Raw genomic sequence first — 26,311 nt, 5'->3', positions numbered from 1 at the left:
ACATTTTGAAAATACCTTCAGCCTTTCTTATACTAAATTATTCTGATACTTTCAATTGCTCCAAAATTCCGTTTATGTGTATTTTAATAATTTAGCAAGGGTCGGACTCTCATTTAAATATATTTTCCGAGTATCAATAGACCGCCATAGCTTTTAGTCCCAGCCGGAGCCGTTGAATAATTATTTAGTTCTCGGTAAAAGGCGGTGTGCATAAATAACATTCTTATGGTTAGGTAGGGACTGGAATAAATCTAAGCCAGGGTTCTCTCTAGACCACTAGTCGCTATTATTTATCCTATTTTATTCAGTGAGGATTTAATGCACTCCACTGCCCAAATGCTGAATAGTTTTGTTTAATTTTAAATTTAGAGCTCGTGGGGCAAAGAGATATTTGGTAGAAATAACTAAACTCTTATATGCATCATGCACAAAAAAATTACTAATATTGAATATTGCTAATTTATTCACGAATTAATTCGTTTCTAATAAGTAAAATACGAAATTATTATCACGATGTCGGAACACGTGTTCATATAAATGCTAATATTTCCGCATTTCGTCATTGTTTATTTTCAAGCTAAATGCAGGTGCATGAACACGTGTTCCGATATGTTAGGAATTTACAAAAAGTTCCGGAAAAGCGTTTTATTTTTACATTTGCTCCGCAAAGGAGGCCCTGAGGGATGTTTTCCCTCAGGGCCTCCTTTCATCTTTGGGAATGCTGTGTGGGGGTCCTTTTAGGGAAAGTAAGGAGAGGAAGTTCTGGGAAGGAAAAATGTTTGAGGGGTGGGGGGGAATATGGGGTCAATGTGTTCAGGAATGATGGACGTATGAATCCATCCCTCCATCAGGGCGATGGGTCGATAGGGACCAATAACCATTGTCTCCGATCTGGCCCGCCAAGCAGTAGCTGGGCAGACACATCCGCCGCCAAGACCCAGACAAACCTCACCCCATGATCTCGGACAGCCCTGCTAACTCTCCAACCGTAGCGAATCACTCGGGGTGACTTATGGTAGAGGTGTTGGTTATCCAATATATGGTTCCCGGGGCGGCGGTACCCATATCTACCTCTCAAATCGAGAGGTGTCGTTAATACGACTTTTTTTAAATTAATATAATTTGTATTCTGTTACCCAGATGCATATCGTTAACACTTCTCAAAAAAATCATCACTATTATTCATTATGTCCGGAAATAATATTAATTTTATGGTTATTTTAAGTCTTTCATCGATTTTTTTTATTATTACCAATATTTTGAAAAAGACAATTAAAACAATTTTCTGCTAAAATATTATATAATCGGTCTACTACTTTATCCCTTGTCTGAATTCTTCACACAATCAGTTCCAATTTTCATCAATCAATCAAATTCAAAGCAAATTTGAGTTCATTGAACCAGACTAACGCACATACAACTGAAGTTAGTAAGTTTGACATCTAAGGACGGGTTGTTTCGGAAAATTTGAATAATTCTTCAAATTTCAAAGTTAATTTTCAAGTTCTGTGAAAGATGTTTTCAAGTTCTGTTATTATTTCAGTTCTGTCAAGCAACTGGCCCATAATGATATAATAACAGACTTGAATAAGACTTTCACAGAACCCAAAAATGAGCTTTGAAATTTGATGAATTATTCAAATTCTCCGAAACAACCCGTCCTAAGAGAAAAAAATTGAATACTGTTCATTTGGATTGGTTGAAATTTTTTGTTTATTTGACATCTTTAACCGTCTTTGTTCTGTTACAAAAAATAAAATATTTTTACCATCTGTAAATAAAATATGAATCAATCACAGAATTAAGAAGTTCGTAAATTTAAACACCGTATCAGCCGCGAAGGTCGTCCAGGCTCAAGGCCGGCTTTACCACAATAACGTTGAACGGGCGTGTAAAAATCTAATTAGTAAGACGGTTTATCTTAGAACTTGACGTTGGCAATTATATCGTTATTCCACCAAGGTCCTTAATCGGTGTCTTCAAAATACTGACCCATAATACCGACCTAAATTTATTATTCTTGTCTTATGTATCTTAGACCTGATAATCTATTAATACCCCCAGGGACTAATTCGGAGCCCTAATCGCCGAGGACTAACTCTCACTACGATCTAACTGACCATCAAGCCATATCACCGCAGGGGGAGGCAGAGTGAACGTGTTAGAGCGTCTCATAATTCGGTTTTCGTGCACATATAGCCTGCTTCATACATAGTCATACATACTCTTCTGCAATTGCGACTCTTGATATAACACTACTCTTATTAGTATGACTTGCTCACGTCATATCCTATTGGGGCGTTTTTGACTACTTCCATCTACTTGCGACGTTACAATCTTACTTATCAAACATACTAATTTCGTTTTTTGGTGCATGGTAAAGTAAATATTGTGAAATATTCCTGCGTAATGCGAAACACTATTCAAGTTCAATGAACATTTACATCCAAATTGTAACATCTCACCATATCAGACAAGCAATAAAGTAGATACCAAATTTTTTTTTTGTAATATATAATACTTTATTCAAAATTTACATTTGTTTTATTTAAATGCTTGGCAGATGCTTACCTGCATTAATAGAACTAAAATGCGTAAATGAGACAACGCGCGTGGTTTCGTCCAGCGGACATACTTTAGCGGCCCTTTCATGTACATATTATTTAAATGGTTAACCTTTTTATAAGCAGTGCAAATTTTTAGTTCGATTAGTATGAATACATGTCTCGTATTTTTATAATGTCATTGGATAGACGTCGCAATTTATCAAGTTTACTAACATTCAATTTTTCTTTTTATTTACTAACAGGGTCGTTAACAATTTAATTGACAGCCCTGCCAACATTGCCACTATTAAATTCCATATGCCGAGTGGGAACACGAGACTAAATGTAACATTATTTTCCAATACATACACAACCAATTATTAGACACAGCACTTTGTTGAATCCTATAAATTATAGTAGCGTTGGTAATGTGGTTTTAGTGATTTGTCTCATATGTATAATTGTTCTAGTTTCTATCTTTTTTTTCTACTTCCGATTTTATGTCCGGGTTAAATCTTCCCCATAGGAAAAACTAAACCCTTCCACTCACTTTTCCACAAATGATCATCTAGTCAGTCAACACTATGCAAGTGCATTATATAAAATTATTAATGAGAGAGCTAGGTATAATGCCAGTAGCCGAAATAACGAATGGTAATATTTTTATAGTCTGAGAATGCCAAATCCTTTTTATTTCATTTCCTAAATCTGTGTATTTTCTTATTTTTTCATCAGCAGATTTTTTAATTTTACGGGAATTTAGAATAGTGACATCGATGATAAAAGTTATTTTTTTTAATTTTGTCATGTAAAACTATATCGGGTCTATTATGACTAATCGTTCGGTCTGTTAGTATAGTTTAATCATAATATATTTTATTAAATTCGTTTTCTAAAAATGAATTTGGTTCGTATTCATAATATGGTACTATATTACGGCAGTCAATCAAGTTATGTTTAATTACCAAACTTTGGTGAATTATTTTTAAAACTCGATTGTGCCTAAATGTATACTCGGACGGTGCTAATATAGAACATTCCGATATAATATGTACTATAGTTTCCGGAAAAGCCAAACATTTTCTACACAAATCATCAATTTGATTTGTATCTTTGATTATATGCTTCCTATAATTTTTAGTATTAATGTCTCTATCCTGAATGGCAAGCATAATTCCTTCTATTTCTGCGCTCAACTCTCCAATACTCAACCATTTGTTTGACGAAAAATTGTCGACGTACGTTTGGTTGAGATAATTGAAGTGTTTTGCGTGTAAAATTTTATTTGACAAGGAATCTAATAATTCCTAGTTGGGATTTATAAAAATGTTGGCATTCTCATCGTATAAATTTAAAGTAGATAGGTAAACAGGTAAATTTCTTCAGTCCTAAGTCAAATATTTTTCTTTATCAATACTTTCAAATGCACAAACTAGAATCATCATATTCACGTGTCCGCGCTGTAATCAATAATATCACTATTTCTTTTTCTCTTACTTCCCTAATAACTTGGTTCCTGATTACTTAGCATTCTCTAACTAGTTCCCATCAAAGTTTTGACTGGTTCGGTCTTCAATTAGACTCGGGGAGAGGTGATTAGTCGACCAGATTATTCACTTCCATCATTTACGATACCTCCAAATCACCCGCTGTCTATTTTAGCAGTAACAGGACAATATTAATAGCTGATACATATTTCAAATAATGTAAGCCGTGAATTATTTAACGTCCGTAACGCGCAAGCGGCACAGTTATCATTGTTTTTAAATAAATGAAAACCGTGATTGTTATTTAAATAACTAATTTGTATAATCACCGTTAGAGAACGCTTTACTTTTTTAATTTGCATATTTCAAAATTTAAATAATATGAAATTGTAAATTCGTTCCCGTGGAAAATTATAGGTACCTTAAAGCTCGTTATGTGTTAACCGCAATGTTATTTTTAATGTTAAAAAGTTTGAAGGAAAATTGAATAGCACCGTATTATTTTTTTTAATGAAACACAAACATCTCCGGGTTACGAATAATCTGACAATATTTAAAAAACTCCTATTACCACCACAGAAAGCGGAAAATGCTTGTGTTGTGATGGAGGTCTTAGCCAGCCGAGAAACACACTACGCCTGGGTGAGCCTCAAACACGATGTCAACTCAGCCACCGTCCGGTCTCTGGTCATCGGTTGATTTCGAAATACTTTTGAGCGAACGAGTTTTTGTACAAACCCTCTCTCTGTAAGTAATTTTTGAAAACTGAAGTTGGAGTGAAGCACAGAGTAATGAATTGATGTCAGTGGAGTGAGATGACATTCTTTTAAGTTAAAATGGAATATTGGGTATTATTTTTTGTTTATATTACTTGAGTACGTTGAATGTATATTACAAAATAACAAGTGTGTGATTAATTGTTTGTTTCATTGATTGATCGATTTTTTAAACGATTGTTTGATCAATTAATTGTTTGATTTATTGATTGATTGATCGATCGATCGATCGATCGATTGATTAATTGATTGATTGATTGATTGATTGATTGATTAATTGATTGATTGATTTATTGAAATATTGATTTATTCATTTGATTTATTCATTAATTGATTTATTAATTTATTGATTTATTAATTGATTGATTTTGTTCTCAGCAAACTAGGGTGGCGACTGGGTCTGCAGGCGGTGACCTGCCTGCTGGTGCTGAGCTTCTTCCTGGGCATGGTGTATCGCAGTGCCTCGCTGTACCACCCACAGAGGCGGGCCATTCTTCATCTCAAAAATCAACGGAAAAAGGTAAATCCCTTCATGCAATAATATATCGTACATCGTCTCCCCACACACCCCTTATTTTCGCACTTGTAATCGGAGTTTATTCGGGGTTCATTACATTTCCAGATATTTGCGGATCGAGTTGATCGATGACGAACTTTTCGAAGATTGGTTTAAACATAATGAACCGTTCTTATTATAACATCAACAAAACATAAAGTAACTCATTAGTTACTGTAGTGGAGATTTCATTCTAACTAAAATTACAGAGATCAATAATAATCAATAATAGAAGATTAGGACAGAGGTTGTCCTAACAGACCACAACATAACAGACCCATATCATACTTAACTGAATACATGAAGAGTTAATCTCCTCCGTTGCGACATTGCTTGTTTACTGCAGGTGAAGGAGAAGAAGACGCACATCCGCGTGCCCAAGCCGCCGTTCTTCGACTTCACGCCCCTGAAGAGCCGCACCGTGCAGATGCTGCTGTTGGCCTCGGGCACCGCTGCCTTCGGCCTCTACACGCCCGTCTTCTACTTGGTAACTACCTTTTGATTTCTGTTCTCCATCATCATCAATATTAACTGAGATTGGAAATGTTCATATTATTACATACAATATTATTATTATAAGATATTACAAGTATGTAATGAATTCTTTTGTTTACTTTACATAAGACTTACGATAAATTATAATAGAGATTAATGAATATGAATCAAGGCAACCGTGTGTGTAAAAATTTCACAAACTCGTAAGTAATTAAATATTAGAAGCATTAATAAAAACATGAATGAATTGTAATGGATTCTTAGAATTTTAAAAACCTGAAATAGTTTTAACCAAGGCAATGTAATAAATTACATAATTTACAAGAATGGCCAAACTTTACATGTACTGTTACGAAAACATGCATTTCTTATACAGTCCTTAAGCCTTTCCTGCGCCAATCTTTTTCCCGTCAACCCATTCTTCGATATGCCTATAGATTTATTTTACTGTGTACCCACTTGATTTTTTTTTATTCATACCCCAAACTAGGCATTATTATGGTGGTAGCATGAATAAAAAAATATAAAAAACATATAAAAGAAAATTTTAAAACAATAATACGTATCGCTATACAAATGCTAATACGAAAACAAAAATAATAAATATAGGGATAAAGTCGGAATCAATTAACTTAATAGTCTTCAGTCAGGCAATAATTTCTTTCAGGAAGCTTTCCGATTTCGTTCTGCCACTTTCTATTAGCCATACGGTAATTTCCTTTTGAAGAGGGCCTGTTTTAACCTTACTGCATTGCTGCTTGAACCCATTTTCACCTTAGGAGAGAGGAATACATGGAAACGTTGTCCAAACGAAGTGTTCATTGTTGGTACTATCATTCTTTGTTCTGATCTTAGTCTTGTCGTGTAATTGTGATCTACCAGACTATGAAGCTTGGGACTATTCGTATAGTACATTATGATTGCATGTATATAAATCTATCTTACGTCTAATCATGTTGTTACCTTAAATAAGGGTGTCAACGGATACATATAAGGTTTTTTATCCATCACTCTTATTACAGCTTTTTGTGCCTTGGCTACCGGATCTAGTATATTTTTGGCTGCCCCGCCCCAGCTTAGTATGCCATACCTGATAATACAATGGCACAAAGCTTAGGACACAATTTTTACGGTTTTTTTATCAACAATGTTGCGTATATCTTATCTCAAGAAGAAAATTATACAATATTTGTTGTCTTATGGTCTGGAAATACTTCCATATCTGCAGGAATCTTGCGATGCTTTTAGACTCGCATTCTTGTAACTCTGTGGGTTCACTGATAAAATTGCCAATGTTCCAAAACAAGTCAAAACCCGGCAAAATATTAACATCTTGAATTTCGCAAACGGAACCGTAATTTCGAAACCAGCAGTGGTTCGTCTCGTATATAATAATATTAAATCTGATACTGAATTACATTTATAAAGTTCAATGGCTGATTTATTCGATTTCTTGCAGATCAATCTTGATCTCATAAACATTTTTATTGCTTTTCTATTTGTTCAATTTATTTACTGCCGTTTTGTCGTTTATTTGGGTCGCTTCAGATATGCGCATGGGGCGATGACATTTTGACCTGCCCTTGAACCGGCATATCCAAAACATAGTCAAGGACGTAACATAGATTTGAACACGACCTCTCGTGCGAAATGAATAAAGTATTTTACTTTAAGATGCAGCCAAAGAGAGGAGATAAAAGAAAACTTTGATAAAAGACGGTGCTTGGCCGCGTTCGAGAAATAGAAAATCTCCCAGCTTTTACTAAGAAGAGGAGCTGAGAGAGGATCAAGCGACGCCATTGCAGAAATTGAATTGATCCAGAGTCACACTTTCATCTGACTATTCAATGCAATATTCAAGAACTGCAGAATACCAGCGGTTCTAATTTATTTTAACTGGTAAAAGTTTTCAGCATTCCTTTAAAATAGGGAATTTCATATAATTAACATTTTGGCATAACAAACGGATGGATATTATCTTCAAAAGAACACTTTTTTTATTGGAATTGAAATCTTAAGGATTTAACGAGAAACTTGTTATAAATCGGTAGAAATTGAGTATGCGGGCGCTTAATACTTCAGATTCCATGTAGGAATGTAGTTTATCTACAAATGTGTAAACGTGAAAAATCACTAGATATTTTTGAAAAATCAGTTCCAATTTTGAAAACAACAGTAAAAATAATTTTCTGTTAAAATACAATATTACATTGTTCGGATTCTTGACGCAATCAGTTTCAATTTTGAAAATTAAACTTTTATTCAAAGAAAATTTCAATTCATTGAACCAGAATTACGCAGGACTGTGCGTCCTATAAGTCTGACAACCGAAATTATAATGCTTGATGATTGATAATGCTATAATTATAATAATTATCGCCGCAATGACCTGCAACTCCAGAACCATTTCTTATTTTGTTTCTGCCTGTCACCCCTCTCCGCTCCACACATCTCACAAAACTACAGAACTTAAGCAATCATAGTTTGATAATATTATTTTCTTACGTACTTTCCTCATCAATCATTGTAGACGAGGTTATTTTCATAAAACAGTAATACATTATATTCAATTTTATTGGAATAATTTATTTTTAACAACTTATGAAAATTGTACTCATCAATTTAATATATATCTAATATAAATAAAAATCGGTTATATTTATCCGAGACACTATCTAGGTTACAATTAAATTCTTGAAAACTTTGTAACATTCAAAAAATATAGAACCTAAAAAAATGGAAAAATTACTTGAAGATAATATTGTTAATTCTGAATTTGAAATATTAGATCGACGTAAAATAATAAGTCCCAATGACCGAATGGTACGAGACGTTTCCCAGGTAACGTAATAACAGAGTAACAGAGATCCTGGGTTCCATTTCCACTTGAGACAGAGATCCTGGGTTCCATTTCCAGTTGAGACAGAGATCTTGGGTTCCATTTCCAGTTGAGACAGAGATCCTGGGTTCAATTTCCAGTTGAGACAGAGATCCTGGGTTCCATTTCCAGTTGAGACAGAGATCCTGGGTTCCATTTCCAGTTGAGACAGAGATCCTGGGTTCCATTTCCAGTTGAGACCGTTATATTTTTATTTTCTATGTCTTGCTCTATTCTATTTGATTAATTTGTGTTCTTTCACAAAATACTCATTTAAAATAATATATATGTAGTATATTTGCGGCACGTTCCAGAGTCGAAGATACTCTCAGTATCGCCCTGGTGAAATACCACCATCAAGAATTCAAACATAGCTTGAAATTGCTTTAGCCGTGTTTGGTGACCAGATCTGAATAGCCAGGTACTTCCCCTCCTTCCTCTTCCCATCTCCTTTCCCTCCCCTCGACCTTCCGGCTATACAACTGACAACATATCACAATCGGGGATGCCATAGATTCACTGGCTCCTGACGGTTAGGAGCAGTTGGGAGTTGATATATAAATGAAACTCCCATACCAACACAGATAAGAAGGTTGAATTATTAGTTCTAGAAACGCTGAATTTCTACACAAAATATTGGTTTGTTTTCCTCTTTGTAAAAAGAGAATGTGTTTCTTTCTCAATTACACAGAGTGTTCAAGTGTGGCTAGCCAGGTACCAACCAGTTTCAAGGGGTAGGTACCCCCTGTTGCCTACTTTGTTGCTTTTGAGGGCTTATTCTCTTCCGTGAACCATTGTGACGTCTGATAAGAACTAATAACATGAATGTTAAATTCCAATTCAATAATTTATTGTTTTTGATTGAGTATTGTTTTGTCGACATATGTCGAAATGGAACGGAAATCACACTAAAAGTATACAACAACAGTATAATTAAATGTCTACAGCAACATTATAATTAAATGATTTATAAGTATTATATACATCTATTTCAATATCTTTTTTGTTTTCTGCATTCTATCAACTTTTCATTTTTGCACACACATATTTTGACATATACGCATTTCTCTGAAATCCAATGACATTGCAGCAGTTAATATACGATGTAAATGTCGGTCCTATCCGATAGGCATTTGGCGAGGTTGGTAGAATTTTCAACTCCAGATCCTGGGTTGGAAGGGTCATTCCTCAGTCAAACTTTAATTTAAACTTTTTAAAATAGAAGGACTAGTTGATTTTTTAAACATTTTCTGTGAGAGTAGAATACTATCCTTTAAAAATCAAAATAAACCGAATTATGCTTCGTAAGAATCCCTGCGGTGAGTCATTAACACGACGATGAATGTCTTCCAGTGACAATAAGTAATAATTCCTGCGGTGAGTCACCAACACGAAGATGAGTGTCTTCCAGTGACAATAAGTAATAATTCCTGCGGTGAGTCACCAACACGAAGATGAGTGTCTTCCAGTGACAATAAGTAATAATTCCTGCAGTGAGTCACCAACACGAAGATGAGTGTCTTCCAGTGACAATAAGTAATAATTCCTGCGGTGAGTCACCAACACGAAGATGAGTGTCTTCCAGTTACAATAAGTAATAATTCCTGCGGTGAGTCACCAACACGAAGATGAGTGCCTTCCAGTGACAATAAGTAATAATTCCTGCGGTGAGTCACCAACACGAAGATGAGTGTCTTCCAGTGACAATAAGTAATAATTCCTGCGGTGAGTCACCAACACGAAGATGAGTGTCTTCCAGTGACAATAAGTAATAATTCCTGCGGTGAGTCATCAACACGACGATGCTTGTCTTTTAGTGACAGTCAATTAATTGACGTATTTTAATAACGTTACTTTTTTATTTGGTTTCAAGAGTTTTTAAAATAGGCTTAACGAATTATTACCATATACCCCGTTTTAATAAAATGAATCCATTCATAATTCAGAATTGAACAAACGTAATTTTCCATTTTTAGCTGAAGAATAGATATAATGAATATTTAATTATGTAGAGCCATGGTTGTGGTAAAAAACGTTTTAGCTAGGTCACAGTAGAGAATAGGCTCGTTGGTAGCTAGTTTGCGTCTCTATTTGCCGCAGAACAGAGAGAACAGACAGACCCCGACCTCATTCTATCGCCGCCGTACTACGAGTACAGTCTCGCATCTTTTACCAAACAAAATACCCATCCAACTAACTAAGTACACACAACAAAGCAACCTGTTTTACCCGGCTCAGTTTAAGTATGCGAGCTTTATGTTGTGCATTTACAAGTAAAAGCGCTTCCTGTTGATATTTCAGATAGTAAACACAACATCATTATGAGTGGGTAAATTTACAGGAGACATGGTACCAATCAAAATAAAAAGATCATGTAAACACAGTGTTCATCATTAGAATCGTAAAAGTAAAATCGGCTGCGTCTCTTTATCGTGAGATAAAGCCATTATTATTTATTACACTGTGTGACATGTAAAAATAATTTGTATATTTATTGTAAAAAAATCATATGGTAAATATTAAAATATTTCTTCAATGATATACATCGAAAAGTTATTAAAAAATAAAGTTATCCCAATAAAAATTGAATATTCATTTATGCTTTTAGTAAAATTAAATTGCAATACCATATTTATTTATTTATTTATTTATTTACACATATACGGCACAACACGTGCCATTAACATAATTGACATACTTATAATAGTACAACAACATGAAGAATAACAGTATAAATGTTAGTAAAATTTAAGAAAATAGGTAAAAAGTAAGGTAATAAGTAGTGTATAAAAACTATAATGTATAAAAGTAAATTGTAAAGTGAATAGTTTAAAATATAAAGTATTAAAGTACAAACCATAATTTATTAGGAAAAAGTAAAAATAAAAATAAAAATTTAAAGATTGAAATAAAACAATAAAATGTACCAATAAGATACCTATCTCAAGGTACCGACAATGATTTAAATATAAAAAGTAATAAATCCTGGATTATGTTAACCGATATGATAAATTTTACAAGTACTTATGATTTCAAGTGCATTAATAGTTTTAGAAGTACTGGTAGGCATATTATGTTTACATGATGTATTTACGTGGTACTAGTAAACAAATTTAGTTTAACGCATCTTTTGTATGAAGACAGATTACCGGCAGCGTGATCAATATTAGCATATTCATTGCCTAAAATATGCAAGCAATTTATGGTTGAGTTTTGTTCTGCGTTCGTCATAGTATTGTCACAGTGGAAAGGTGTTTTGAGTCGAGTCGGTCTACTAGGTACATGGTAATTTATTAATGAGACCAATTCAGGGGAGTCAAACCAGTTATTGTTTATTTTAAATAAAAAAATAAGATCATTGAGTATTCTTCTATCTTTTAACGATAAGAGTCTCATTTTTTGTAATAAAGATTCATAGTTTATGTCAACCGCGGGAATACCTAATTTGAAATTAATTGATCTGAGAAATTTGCGTTGGATTCTTTCAATGGAGTTTGCATGGCTTTTGTAGAAAGGGTTCCATATGGGGGAATTGTATTCTAAATGACTCCTAACCAGAGTTGTATATAGTATTTTAAATGTTTGGATATTTTTAAAATCTTTACAAATTCTTACAATGAAGCCCAGAATTTTCATTGCTTTACCCGTTATTATATCAATGTGATTGGTAAATAGTATATTGATAAAAATCGGATGTATTTATTAGACATAACATAATAATATCTAGATTACAAACCAATTCTTTACAACTTTGCAATCAAATGATAGTTGCCAAATATGGGAAAATTAGTTGTAAGATAATGTTGTTAATTTTGAATTTCAAATATGATGTCGACAAAAAAATGACGTATAATAAGGTTCCAATTTCCAAGTGATTAGAGACGTTGTCCCGGCAAGACAGAAGTCATAAGCCGTTATAATTTTTTGGACAGGAACTGATTCTAGGTCACATTTAAAATGAAAAGCAATAATAACAGTAGACTTGTTGCGAAGTTGATTATTCCTATATGATTCCGGAATAAAAAAGTGCTATCACACACAGCTACCATATTGATAGGGCTGACCGAACCCGGAACACACAAAACAAATTTACAGATAGTCAATAATAGTTTTAAAAAAAATGAGCAAACAAGGTTCCAAGGGGTAAACAAGTTCACGGAGTTTTGTCAGTATAACTTTACGACCCCTAAAAACCGGATATGATTATTTAAGAGCTATACCAACCGATCTATAGTTATCCCCTTCGAGCTTTCGCATATCGAACAAGTACATAATACACCAAGTTTTACTTCTTCCGTATTATTAAATAATATTCGGCATACTGTCGTAAAACAGCGGGTTAACGATGATTAAAATCAGGCTTCGGAGGCTAAGCGGGTTGGGTCCAATGGCACCACCCACCACCCATCGACAATACCTCCCACTTGCCCGTCTTCCTAACAAGAAGGCCGGCTTTTCAATGTACGCTTTGTGAAAGTGAAATAAAATACTTCCTTTGTTAGAACATATAAAGGAATTCTCCTCTTCTGTTATTTTCTGATTTGCTCTTATTTTGTTATAATAAGAAATGGCATAATAATGCTCTATTGTATATATAAGTGTTTTTATTTTATTTCACCAAATACAAGAAATATCTATTGTGATACCAATAAAAGTATAAGTGTATTGAGGGAATCGATCGCCCCTGACATGTCATGACAGTCAGATAAATAGAGATAAAATTAAGTACTCCAGTGAGACTATGGCAACCCCAATTGGGTGTGTTATGATACTGAAGGTAGTGAAGAGCATAGGGAGTACCTGGCTATTCAGATCTGGTCACCAAACACAGCTAAAGCCATTTCAAGCAACATTACAATTCTGAATATCGGTCCTACACCAGGGGAATACTATTTTCTACTCTGGAACGTGCCACAAGTATACATTATAATATTTTTAATTAATAAATGCGAAAACACAAATTCATCAAATAAAATTTACTTGCGCACGTCGGGATTACAAACCACAACCTTCGGATTGCTATCCGAGAGCCTCTTACCCCTCGACCACGGAGGTCGTCAAAAAGTTCTGAGAAGGAAAAATATATGAAGGCTGGATAGAAGGTGCTAGAAGAATCATATCATATGCGTAGTTAATATTGTTTACACATACTCCTTGAACATGGCAACCTATCTTACTGTTATTAAGTCTTTAAATTAGTTCATCAGTATATATATTGAAAAGTGCTGGAGACATGCTTCCTCCTTGCCTTACGCCACTTTTCAAATAAAATGGGTTGGAAAACTCGCCGGACCATTTCACCACATTTTCTTACTGCGTGTGCCAAATTGAAAGAATCGCTATTATATCTTCCGAAACTGCTCTTTTCCTGAGTTTTTCCCAGAGTTTATTGTGACAAACACGATCAAACGCTTTGCTTAGATCTAGAAAGCAGGAATAGATTGGCGTTTTCCTTTGTTTATAATAGCTGATGGTTTCTTTTAATGAATATATTTCCATAGATATTGACAGTGCAAATTTAAATCCGAACTGGTTATTCTCTGTTTTTAGATAGTCTGTTACGACCGTCGATAAAAAATTTTCAAATATTCTTGCCAGGGCGGTCGAGAGTGAAATTGTTCGGTAGTTATTGATAACGAATGGATCAAGTTTTGTTGATTAAATTGTGGGTATAATTACCGCTTTCGTCATTTTAAGAAAAAAAAAATTTTTTAAAGGTGATTTGCGTCATTTTTTTATATAATTAATGTAGTAGCTATGTATAAAATATAGGTATTGAATACAATATTAGCGATTCATTTAAACAGTAAAAGATACGGTAGAATCTAGGAATTGAACCCAGGACCTTAGCCTTGCCGGGGTGCTGCTTTACCACTGAGCTAATCCGACCCTACTTTGTCGGTTACATTTAACCGTATAATACTTCTACTATGAACTACTAACATTATCTTCATTTTCTCAACGAAAATTTTTATTTGCTGCAATCTTTATGTATTCCAGAATGTTATTATCCAGAGTGGGAGATACTCTCAATATTGCCCTGGTGTAAGACCACCATTCAGAAGAAAAAAAATCGTCCAAAATTGAAGCGTTGCTTTAAATGGCTTTGGTCGTATTTCGTGACCAGATCTTAATAGAAAGGTACTTCCCCACCTTCCTCTTCCCTGTCTCCTTTCCCTCCCCTTTACCTTCAGCCTCACAACATACCCCAATTGGGGATGCCAGTCTCACTCTTGCTTCACATAAAAAATAAAAATAAAAAATAGTCGCAAGATTCTTCCTGAACTACAAACATTGTAGATAGTGGCTCCGATAAATATATTCGTTTTTTTTAATGTGCGACATCTGTTGACTTTTCTGCAAGTCTAGGATGATATTTTTATTTTTGAAATAACTTAATGAGTAAAACCTCAAATTCTTAGTCGAAGTTAGGATACGAATAAATATCGGATTAGCTCAGTGGTGGAGCAGCGTCCCGGCAAGGGTAAGGTCCTAGGCTCAATTCCTGTAAGCGATCTTTTTCTGATTTTTCTATTTCAAGTTTTCGTTTGAGAATCGCTAATATTGTCTTCAATGATTAAATATTACAACTTAAGATATTATTCATTAAGTTATTCCAAAAATAAAAATATGTTTTATTTAACTGTGTTTGAAAAAATTGATCGATCAGAGTTAGTTTCTTGTCTAGGTCATCATGTGTCAGCCCGCTTCAATATTTCATTATTCAGATTGACGAGGGTGGCCTCACATTCCTACCTACCTGCTATCATGCCATCCTGACATCCTGCCATCCTGCCAAGCCGTCCTGTAGACCTGCGCCAATCAATGGCCAACTTCTCTTATATTATTATCTGCGAGGGATATTCCCGCGACGAGGGATATATTCAAGTCCAGGATTCCAGCAGGGAGCGGAACAACTCCTCTCATTCATTATATTATAGATAATGATATCATGAAATTAGCTAACTGTTCTGTCCTTCCAACTTTATGGATGGGATGTTTTAGGTGGTTTAAATTAATCAATTGATGTTTGTTATCGAAGAGGGTCGTATTATACCGTAAATTTTGTATTAAATTGAACCTATATCTTTTACGGAACTAATATTGTTTATGGAACAAATTAAAACAATTATTATTGAATTATATTCTTCCATTCGTAACTTCTGCAAATTTTACTTTACAACCCATGTGAGCTTCACAAGTTATACGTCTATTTTAAAACGTCTTTAAAATTAAAAAATATATACATTTCACTGAGGGGCCGGAGCCAACAGCGCTACCGACCTTGCCAGATGCCGATCGTGTAGGACCGACATTTATTTCATGTATTTATATCGTCCTAAATAACAGAATCCACCAAAATTTAATAGAATGCACTGTCATAGACAACGAGTATATCTGTCGAGTTTCAGCTCGATCGGATGTCGGCAAGTGAGTTAATTTTCACAGAAGTGGAAGTGCACTCACTCATTTCCACTTCAAATTCTGCAATCCTTCATTATCGAAAACAAAAGGGAAATTAAAATTGATACATAAATTGATGGTAGTATCTAAATTTTAATTTCTTATTAGGCATAATTAAAAAATATGTATACATATAATTATCAAATAAACCAAGGCTATTTTAATTTTTAATCTTTTTTAATCTTTTTTAATCTTTTCAAAGCATGACGCTTCCATTTTGACATATCATCATTTTGTTTGAATTGTATTAGCATTGTTTAAATAATTGGTAACTATTATTATTTATATTTCAGACGGGTTAGGTAAGTAAATAATAAGATACATCTGTCACAGTAAAATATGCGACCCTTTTTGCGTCATTTTCATTCGAGTTTGATCTGTGGCAATTATAAATATGTGATTAGTTGACATATTACATAACTCTATATTTTTAATCTGCTGGAGGGATCGATGTAAAGACTGGAAGAAATCATAAGTTAGCACGAAATTACATTAACTGAGATAAATTTGTTCAATTTAGCTTCAAATTGATTTTTTGTAATTCTTTATGGTGTGATCCTGATTAATTTTTGGGTTATTGCGCCGTGTTTCACTTCTTCCTTATTCAGCCAACGTTTCCCAATTTTTTTCACAACGTAAACGTATTTTGTTATTGCTACTAAAGCCCTTGATAACTACTTTCAGACAAGTAGATTTTACGAAAAAATTGTTTGGCCAAAACAAAACTACTTTATTAATCTTGTTATATCAACCATTGGTTCGCCCTTTTTACCTATGTATAACATCTCAAGCGTAACATTAAAAAGTATGTAAAAGCCATTCATAATCATACTATATTCTCCCAGAAGCCACACTAAAGCTGCTCTCTTAAAGTTTTGTCAAAGGGCGTCTTGATTAATAATGCAAAGCATAAAAAATCATAATTATTTAATGCGCCCCAATTAATTTAATGCGATATTTCTCAGCGAGAATTATTAATCCAAGCTTCATCCAATTTATTTTTATAATTAATATTGGAATGTTCTATTCAGAAGCTGACATTTACAAATGAGATCACAACGGCCTTATTTCGAGGCCGGGTTGAAATAAATTAAATTCCACAAACAAAGGTCACAAAAAGTGAAATAATGCAAATATCATTTTATTCTGGTGACAATTTTGAGTTACGCGTTCAATTTGAATCAGGCGGTTATATTAAACTAGGGGTTAAACTAATGTCAGAACCAAAACGATATAATTAAAATTAATTAAAACTTAACGTGAAATGTATCTGTTTTCTTTCAAAATTTGCCTGAACAAACACTTGGGTTTTCTTGAAAATAATCACATAAATTATTCAAGTTGAAAAACAAAGGGTTAGGTAAGTATATATTAATATGATTTCGTAATTCAAAGAAAATACAATAAGTATGTATTTATTAAAATATCAGTTTCATTTTTCAGTTACATACAAATATATTGTTACACATGTTGCATGGATGTTTTTTTCTTCAAATATCGTATTAATTTGCATACAAATTCTACATGTTTGTAGTTTCGATATCGTCTACCGGATGTGGGTAGATTGTGTAGATCTAAGTTATTATTATCCAGGGAATGTAGTTTTAATGGTTCTCCATAGATGGCGGTACTTACACCATCTGACAGAGATAGCATGTCGATTGCACCAGAATTAGCTCAGTTCCAGTTGCGTCCCTCTTTAGAGTAGCTCTGGCTCTGATAGAACGGATATATGTCCTGCTAGGGATTCATTGTAATTATCTTACGATAATAAAGTACTCGTAATATTTGACGAACTAAATCTTTTATTGAATACTCCCGCCTTGAAGTTTATTTCATACTAAGAAGATAGTACAAACATACAGTACAAACACGTGGCAAATTTTTAAATTTTCAAGTGATTCAAATGAAAATGACGATTCCCTTCAATTTGTCAGTTCCATTTGCAAAATTTACCTAAAAATAAATCGTTAAAAGTTAAACTGTGTCCATGTTTTTTTTTGTCTTACTACAAAGTGATTGCTCCCTTTATTTTTTTAAAGGTTGTGGTACATTCAAATTATTAATTAGACAAAAATGAACCAAACAATCTTGCCAACATGCCTTCCATTGGTACGCTTGGTGTAACTCTATGTGACCAGCTCAGGCACGGAGGCTCCTTCGAAGCCAGAGTCAAGTTAGCCTCTCAGAAGCTGAGGGTACTGTACAGGGCCCGCAGATACTGCAGATAGTACACAACCGCTGATCCTGTACAAATCGCAAGTGCGCCCCACTATTGAATTTGGCAGCCACCTCTGGTATGGAGCCCCAAAACACCTGAAAAAACCTTGCCTCTGTGCAGAAACGGCGATCAGTTGGATAGATTCTCCTATCGTAACAAACGGTTAATTATACACAGTTTTACTCCGTTTTTCTTCGATAGTGAAACCAATTTAGCTCCAACAGTACGGACACCTTTTTATGAGTTGTTTAACACATATATCCTGAACTTTGGTATTTTTTATAAACAGAAAACAAGAAAGATATTCATTATTCAATGCGGAGAATCAGGCTGACCGATCGTTTTTTTTTCGATAGATTAACTCCCGATTCCCAGTGGGCAGATTAACAGCGTGCTTGAACTTTTATTTTAAAAAGTTCCCGGCGGCTAATTTGAACTTTTCCGAACGGATTTTTTTTGTTCGCTCTTTCAGTCGGCAATAAAACAGTTCACATTTCCGAGCTTTGTACTAACTTTTAATCAACTAAACTCAAGCACTATATAGAATTGTTTGTTTTTTTACCACTAATAGTCGTACTTATAAATGTGGTTTAAATTCTATACGATTTTTAAGCAACCGTGTATTTAAAAACCTTACTAATAAACGTAAAATAAACGTACTGATATTTAACAACCATGAAAAATTCATGAAAAGATATACATTGTATATAAAGTCAAAGAGGGTAATTTATTCATTGTATAAACACAGCTATTGAATTTTCAGCAGTTGAAACTTCTAATCGAATTTCGAAGATATTTATAAAGTGCTCTTATATACAATTCTTTTTTTTGAAGTTGTCATAAAAATAAATATCACTTTATAAAATAAATAAATATGCCTTTCAGATTTTTAATTTGAAATATACATTGTTATTTTTTAATTTCAAATATGATAAATTAAAAAAAAAGCTTTCCATGTATACATTTTTACTATAAACGTCGAATAATTTTACAGAATAGGAAATTTAGACACACATTCCTTTATTTTAGGAAATCTGCAAGAAAACTATCACGTCACTTTTATCAAGTTTTCATCAACAAAAATACCTTGACTCAATGTTTTAATATCATAAACATAAATCTCTTGCATACACTCACACGTGCATAGGGCATTTATGTTATAAAAAATACCACTTTCATGGAATCTAATTCAAAAAAATTCTATGTCAGATGTCAGGAATAACCTCTCTGTAAAATAAAACTAAGTTTACAACATGACATTATTTTTCTAAAACTGACGAAAAATATCACAAATAAGATGTAAAATATCACAAATATATATTGAATTTTACTAATATAAGAGTTAATTACTAATTTTAAAGAAATTATGATCAAAATACGATTTACGAAGAAATCATAATATTCTTAGAGACAGGCGAAACACCAAATAGTCGTTTTTAAACAGGACATCGCTACGCTCATTCAATTACAACACATATATCGTAAATGTAAAAGAAAAATTCTTGCGATCTATATTTTGTACCTTTCAATATTATGACCATTTTTTTAAAGTTGCGTGTATTGTGATTTGCAGGCACTGCAGGGCTACAAGGAGGGGCTAGAGGACAGCGCGCTGGTGCTACTGCAGACCTTCCTCGGCTTTGCAACCGCGCTCGGTTGCGTGGGATTCGGCCTCGTCATCGTGCGGCCCAGCAGCCAGTGCCTCATCTCTCGGCAGTATCTGGCGCAGGCGGCCATGCTCGGGATAGGTAAGCAAACAAACGTACAAGCAAACAAACATACAAGCAAACACACATACAAGCAAACAAACATACAAGCAAACAAAAATAAAGACAACAATCATATAAGCATGCAAACACACAACAAACCAAAGAAAACAAACATACACACAAGTAAATAAACATACAAATAAGGAAGCATGCAGCAAACAAACATACATTAATCAAATAACCATATACGCAAACAAACAAACCTTAACACCCTCTCGCGTGTGGTAGAAATGCATAGGATCAGTGGCGGCTCGTGACTGTTGGGTTACTAGAGTGCTAATATTACAAAAAATGCCATTATCGATGTTGTTGTAGCTGAAAACGATTTATTTTTTTGGAAAAATCGATTTTTTGTATTAACATTTTCAGAAAATCCGTGCGGCGCAAGGGCGGACTAAAATTTTCATACAAAACAAAACGAATATTCGAAAAAAAATTAAAAATCGTTTTCAACTACAGCTACTTAGTACATCCAAAAGTCACAAGCCTCCACTGCTTAGGATAGGCAAAGAAACCATTGGATCTTCTTCTCTCCCGTTGTGAAAATACTGCGGATAGGTAAACAAAAACCATTGCACCTTCTTCCCTTTTGTTATGGAAATGCTAGTGATTTGTGATCAAACAAACCATTACAACTTCTTCTCTCGCGTTGTGAAAATGCTGGGAATAGGTGAACAAACTACTACACCCTCTTCTCTTGCGTCGTGAAAATGCTGGGCAAAACTTTTGCTTCTTCTTCTGATATTCTAAAGTGGTACTCGACGGTCCTTCCAAAAGAGGGGGAGCAAACAACGAGCATTTCGAACACCAAATCTTGCAAACATTGCATACTAGGTCCACCTAGAAACTCTTGCTTTTCACAAAAAATATATGAGCTATAATAAGGCAACAACATGATTGTTGTCAGCAAAGACTCTTCTTCCGTTCTGTTTGTAATTATGGTATTTTGGGCATTTCCAGGAATATCCCTGCTGGCCTTGAGCAGCGTGCAAGGCTATCACGGCTATGTGCTGTTCGTGTGGCTGTACGGGCTGTGTCTCGGGGGCTTCCTCTACTCCGTCAAGATGCTGACCATGGAGAGGGTGCGCGCTAAGCACTTCACCCGCGCCTGGGGTGAGTATTAAATGCCCATCAAGCAGCAACCCTTCAACCAATGTCACCGAAGTATTTAACCACAGTCATGTTATTTTCAAAGGTCGGTGATATCATCAGTGGCGGATTTGTAGAATCGTTAATAGCACGAAAGGTTCCGCTTTACAGAGAGACTAAGGTTTGCGTAAAACCGAAGTAACAGCAGTTGAGATAATTTCAATGTACGGTCTAGAAACTAGTTGGCGAAACGGTTCCTGGTCAACAACATCAGTCTAAATTGATCGATTGAAACTAAAGCCGTTTTAACTGACCAAATATACTTACCGTTAATTGCATCCGGAGTGACACGGGGCGTGCTATGTGCAATTATATTGATAGATAAATAAATAAATAAATGTGCATGCCGCATAGACAAAGTAAATAAGTTTCTTTAACACTGCTTTCCTATTATAATTTTAATGAAACCCATATTTCCTGGTAAATAGTGCAGAAGAATAGTATTATGCGTACTTTAATTATTATTATTATTGAGGTGTGTTATTATAGCCTCCTTGTAACTATATTCCGTGCAGCTGAACACATCTACAATTTCTGCGAAAGTATAGCCAACTGCATACAATCTAGTCTAGTATCTAAATTACTCAGTCATGATATTGTTGTTGCAATTACAAAGAATTTTCGATAGTAATTCTTATCGGTGTTTTGAAGGTGATTAGGCTCAGTAAATAAGGGCTGTCTATAATTCCATTTACGATTTTAAAAATAAAATTCAAGTCGGAAACAGGTCTTCTATCTGAGAGATTCAATAATTCCTTCGTCAAGTGTTTTTAATTTATATTGTAATAGTAACAATAATATTTGGCTAATTTATATAGTAAAATGTTCTTAATAATCTCAAGGGCGCTGTACAAATGTATTTATTAAATAATAACTACAGTTGGCTTGCGTCTAGGATTCATAATAACTAGTGACTTAATTTAAGACATATGTCTAGTTACTTACAACTAAGGCTCAAAACTACTGACTTACATTTAAGAGATATCTAGTGACTTACGACTAAAGCCTATAACTACTATCTTAATGACATATATATTTACATATATATTTACATTTTCACCGCACTGCCAACACGTATACAGACCTTTTTGATATTTTCAAAACCTCACCGTCTTGCATCAAGGCAAAAATACTTGGTTATGAATGTAATTGATATGTTTGTGAAATGTTAAATGTCTGTTTGTACTGCATCATACTGACTGTTGTGTTCTTCTTTATGTGTAACATATATATGGTGTTCTATACATATACATTCCACATATATACATATATGTGAAATGTATATGTATAGCATCAATAAAAACTGCTTGTGGATGTATTATTTTAATCAAAAATGCTATTTCTAATTGTCAAGTCTCTGACAGCCCTGAACTGTGTACTTATAATCCCATGTTTCACATTACTGTAAAAGCCTTTTATGGCGTTTAATAAATAAATAAATAAATATGTATAGACTTACAAATAACATACGTGTTTCATAATTAATTTTAAAACACGGGTGCATTGTCACATTACACATTGCACAATTACAAATTTCATCTTTCCTACATAGAAGGCGGTCTGTAGCAGGACAACGTCTGCCCGGGCCCACTGGTAGTCAATATATCTTAGAAATTTATGCTGAATTTTTTTAATGGAATCTGAGCGGATTTTAAAGTGAGGGAACTTTGGTAACCAATTTTTGCAAGGTTTTTGTCAACCTTGTTCTATGTCTTTTTCATTCCAGGGATTTCTTGGTCAACACATCGAAATAGTTTTCTTTATGGTATTTGTTGTTCGCAGGATTTGTCCAAGGTGCCAAAGCCCTCCCTGTGATAATCGGTGTTCCCATGACCGGTTATATCAACCAGCAGAGTCCCCGCGCTGGCTACTACTTCTCCTTCGCGACCACCATGATCGGCGCCATCTTGCTCTTCTTCGTGGGCTTCTCCAAGAGGCCCGAACCCAACAACTCCATCAACTCCACCATGACGGCGGCCACCCTCACCAACGGGGACTGCATCTGCCCGGGAGTGGGAGTGGGAGTGTCGCCTCAGATGCCGAGGTTCACGCCGAACAACTTCAGCCACTGCGGAGCTAACTACGGACACTTTGCTCATCAGCCCGCTCCCATGTACTCGCACCACTTCTACAATCACCATCACCCGCAGCACATCCACCCGTATGGCCACCTGCAAAACGGGCTGCCTAAATCTCTGTCGTTCGCCGCTCCTTTGGACTGCCGCGAGGGGCACTACGGAACCTGTTTAAACGAGGAACAGAACTGCATAGGTTATAACTGCAGGAGGTCGCCGTACCCCTACAGACACCACAATAACTACAACGGAAGACTGAGGCCATCCAAGAGTGTCCCCGAGGGTCTGGCTCGCTACGAGCCCACGTGGTCGCGCGGTGGTTCCTGCAGGAGTTCGTGCCGGCGACCCATCATTAGAAACGTTCAAGTCATTGAACAAATCACCACCTCTGTGTAGTAGTCTCGATGTTATTTCATTACAAAGTGTTCAGTAGATAGTATTTTATCAAATAAATCAATTGTAATTATTTATTGAGAGAAGCGTGCAATTCTGAAACATTTATGTACACGTAGACTGTAAATTTGTATCTATTCAATTCGAAAGAGCTCCAATAATGAGCACTGTAAATAGTATTCTAAAACATGTAATTACCTTAGTAAAGATTACAAGATATTCATATAAATGCAGAAAACGAACCAAATATGCATTTACGTTAATAATGTTTTGTACACGCAACATATTTTAATTGTATGTAATTCTTTTTCCAATCTCTCGGTACTAACAAATAAATTTATCTCGTAACTTAGAAATAAAATTTTCATATTATCCTCTTGAAAAATCATGCCGCTCCTTCAGAGACCAAAAAAGAATGAATTTGAACTAAAGCAAGTTTTTCGTGTCATTACGTGCGGCTGACATCAATCAAGTTGGTGTCAAGTTAGTGTCAAGTTAGTGTCAAGGAGACTCCGATTCAGAAAGCACAATGGCCGCAAGTATTTAAACTCTCAGCATTAACGAAATAAATTGTAATAATTTAATCCCATGGAATCAAATCCACACATAAATCGCTTTAGCTACAAAAAACTAGAAGCTTTTTAAAAATCAATTTCCTTGGTTGTACGTTGTAAATGAAAATTAATTTTGTTTAAGCTTTATTTACTGGTTGGCACCATCCACTTTTCTGTGCTAATGAGTATTGCTTATTTAGTAAGAATTTCCTAATAAACTTTTAGTAAATTCCTAATATATCGGAACACGTGTTCATGCACCTGCATTTTTTTAAATATATAGTTACAAAATGCAAAATTATTAGTGTTTTTATGAAGACGTGTGCCGACATGTGCATTCGTATTTTACAAAAAGTTTACCAGGAAACCTGTCAATTCATTCCTCAAGGGAGGTATTTCGTTTCGAGATTCTTAATAAATTAGCAATACTCATTTTTATCTGTGTCCTAACTAAGTTCTACGTGTTAAGAGATTTGCGCTGTAACTAAATAACCAATTAAGATTATTTCGTCATTAGGCACAAAAATAAATCTTTCACGTAAAAACAATGCACTACGATAAAATGGGATTATTTCATTTTCAGGGAGAATTCAATTTTAAAATGAAAATATTATTGCTGCTATGAAAAGTGGCTCTACACTAAGATACGTGTTTAGGCCAATCATCGACGATAGCGCCCTCGTGTTGCGGGACACATGTTCACCAGAATTCACATTCCTTTGCTGCTCAGTCGATGATTTATAAAAATATCATTTTGATGTCCATTATTTACCAAACGTTTGTAATCACTGTTCTATTCTAAAATATTTAGTTGGAATCAAAATTGGTGTATTTCATTTTGCTTTCGAACCAATCGACTTTTATATGGATGTGATACTTGTCCTCCATGGAAAACTTGATGATTTTTTTAAAACGATTTATGTACAAAGAAACTGTATGAATATTAAGTTCCGAATCGCTTGCGCTAAATATTAAAAATAAAAATAAACTTTGTGTCATTTTTGAAGTGAAACTTCTTTACGCGCGTCATGCAATTTCGAGGACCGGAGTAAAACCGACTCATGACCGAAACGAAAATGCGGGTACCCCCACCACCGATTAAAGTTCATTTGATCTAGTCAAAGTTTTGAAGTAACATATAAATGCTTCTTAGCTCATCCCGACAACTGGCGTTGGTGGTGTAATGGTCAGCATAGTTGCCTTCCAAGCAGTTGATCCGAGTTCGATTCTCGGCCATCGCACATTATTTTTTTGTTTTTAACGCCTTTTTCATTCAATATCTTATTTTTTAGTAGGTCAGAACATTTTTTAAAAGAAAATAATATTGCAAAATAATAAAAACACTTATCTCACTGTGATAAAACATTACTCCGCTAGAGCGCGCTTTGCGTTATTGTGTTGGATTAAAATTATTATCTAATCCGTATATTATGATAATTGTATTACATTTATTTAATTAATTTATTTATTTTGATAATATGTAATAATTTACAGAAAAAAAAATTAAAACTATCTCCCTCTGATAAAATATCCGTTCGCTAGAGCGCACTACGCGATCTTGTGTGGGATTCTATTTCTGTACATTGTACATTATTTTTAAAAATATATTATATTTTGGGTGTGATGTAGGTAACATTATAAAACATAACAAGCTCTCATATTTTCAGAACCTACATAATATAATCAATTTATGCGGCTTTGCTTACAGTTGGTGCTCAGCGTGGTTGGCTTTCAATCAGTTAAGCGAGGTTCGATTCTCGGCTGTGGCATTTTTGAAGTGAAACCTTGTTGAGGTGGGGGAGCCGCTCACGAACGTTCTCTCTCTTCTCTTCTTTCCTCTCTCTCAGACACCAGCGAACTGCGCCACGCCAAGCATCAGCTGAAACTAGAAGTTTCACTTCTGTCTTGCGTAGGCTTGACACACCCACTTTTTTTATGAAGGTCACAG

General features: G+C 34.6%; 1 protein-coding gene across 1 annotated transcript in view; it reads left to right on the top strand.

Moving 5' to 3' along the window:
- LOC149426100 (monocarboxylate transporter 2-like) overlaps nt 1-25,273 on the top strand; it is a 198,886-nt gene extending 173,613 nt beyond the window's left edge. The window contains 5 exon segments of the mRNA XM_089635251.1: nt 5,188-5,356; nt 5,712-5,852; nt 19,997-20,171; nt 21,153-21,305; nt 23,124-25,273. Of these exon segments, the coding sequence (XP_089491377.1) occupies nt 5,188-5,356; nt 5,712-5,852; nt 19,997-20,171; nt 21,153-21,305; nt 23,124-23,812 (1,327 nt within the window). The 3' untranslated portion in view covers nt 23,813-25,273.
- Nucleotides 25,274-26,311: the final 1,038 nt, after the last annotated feature.

The sequence above is a fragment of the Hesperophylax consimilis genome, chromosome 1, assembly GCF_061612785.1.
Source record: "Hesperophylax consimilis isolate HC1 chromosome 1, BYU_Hcon_1.0, whole genome shotgun sequence".
Taxonomy (NCBI): Eukaryota; Metazoa; Arthropoda; class Insecta; order Trichoptera; family Limnephilidae; genus Hesperophylax; species Hesperophylax consimilis.
Note: the sequence above shows the minus strand (reverse complement) of the source record. Positions and strands in the feature narration are given on the sequence as shown.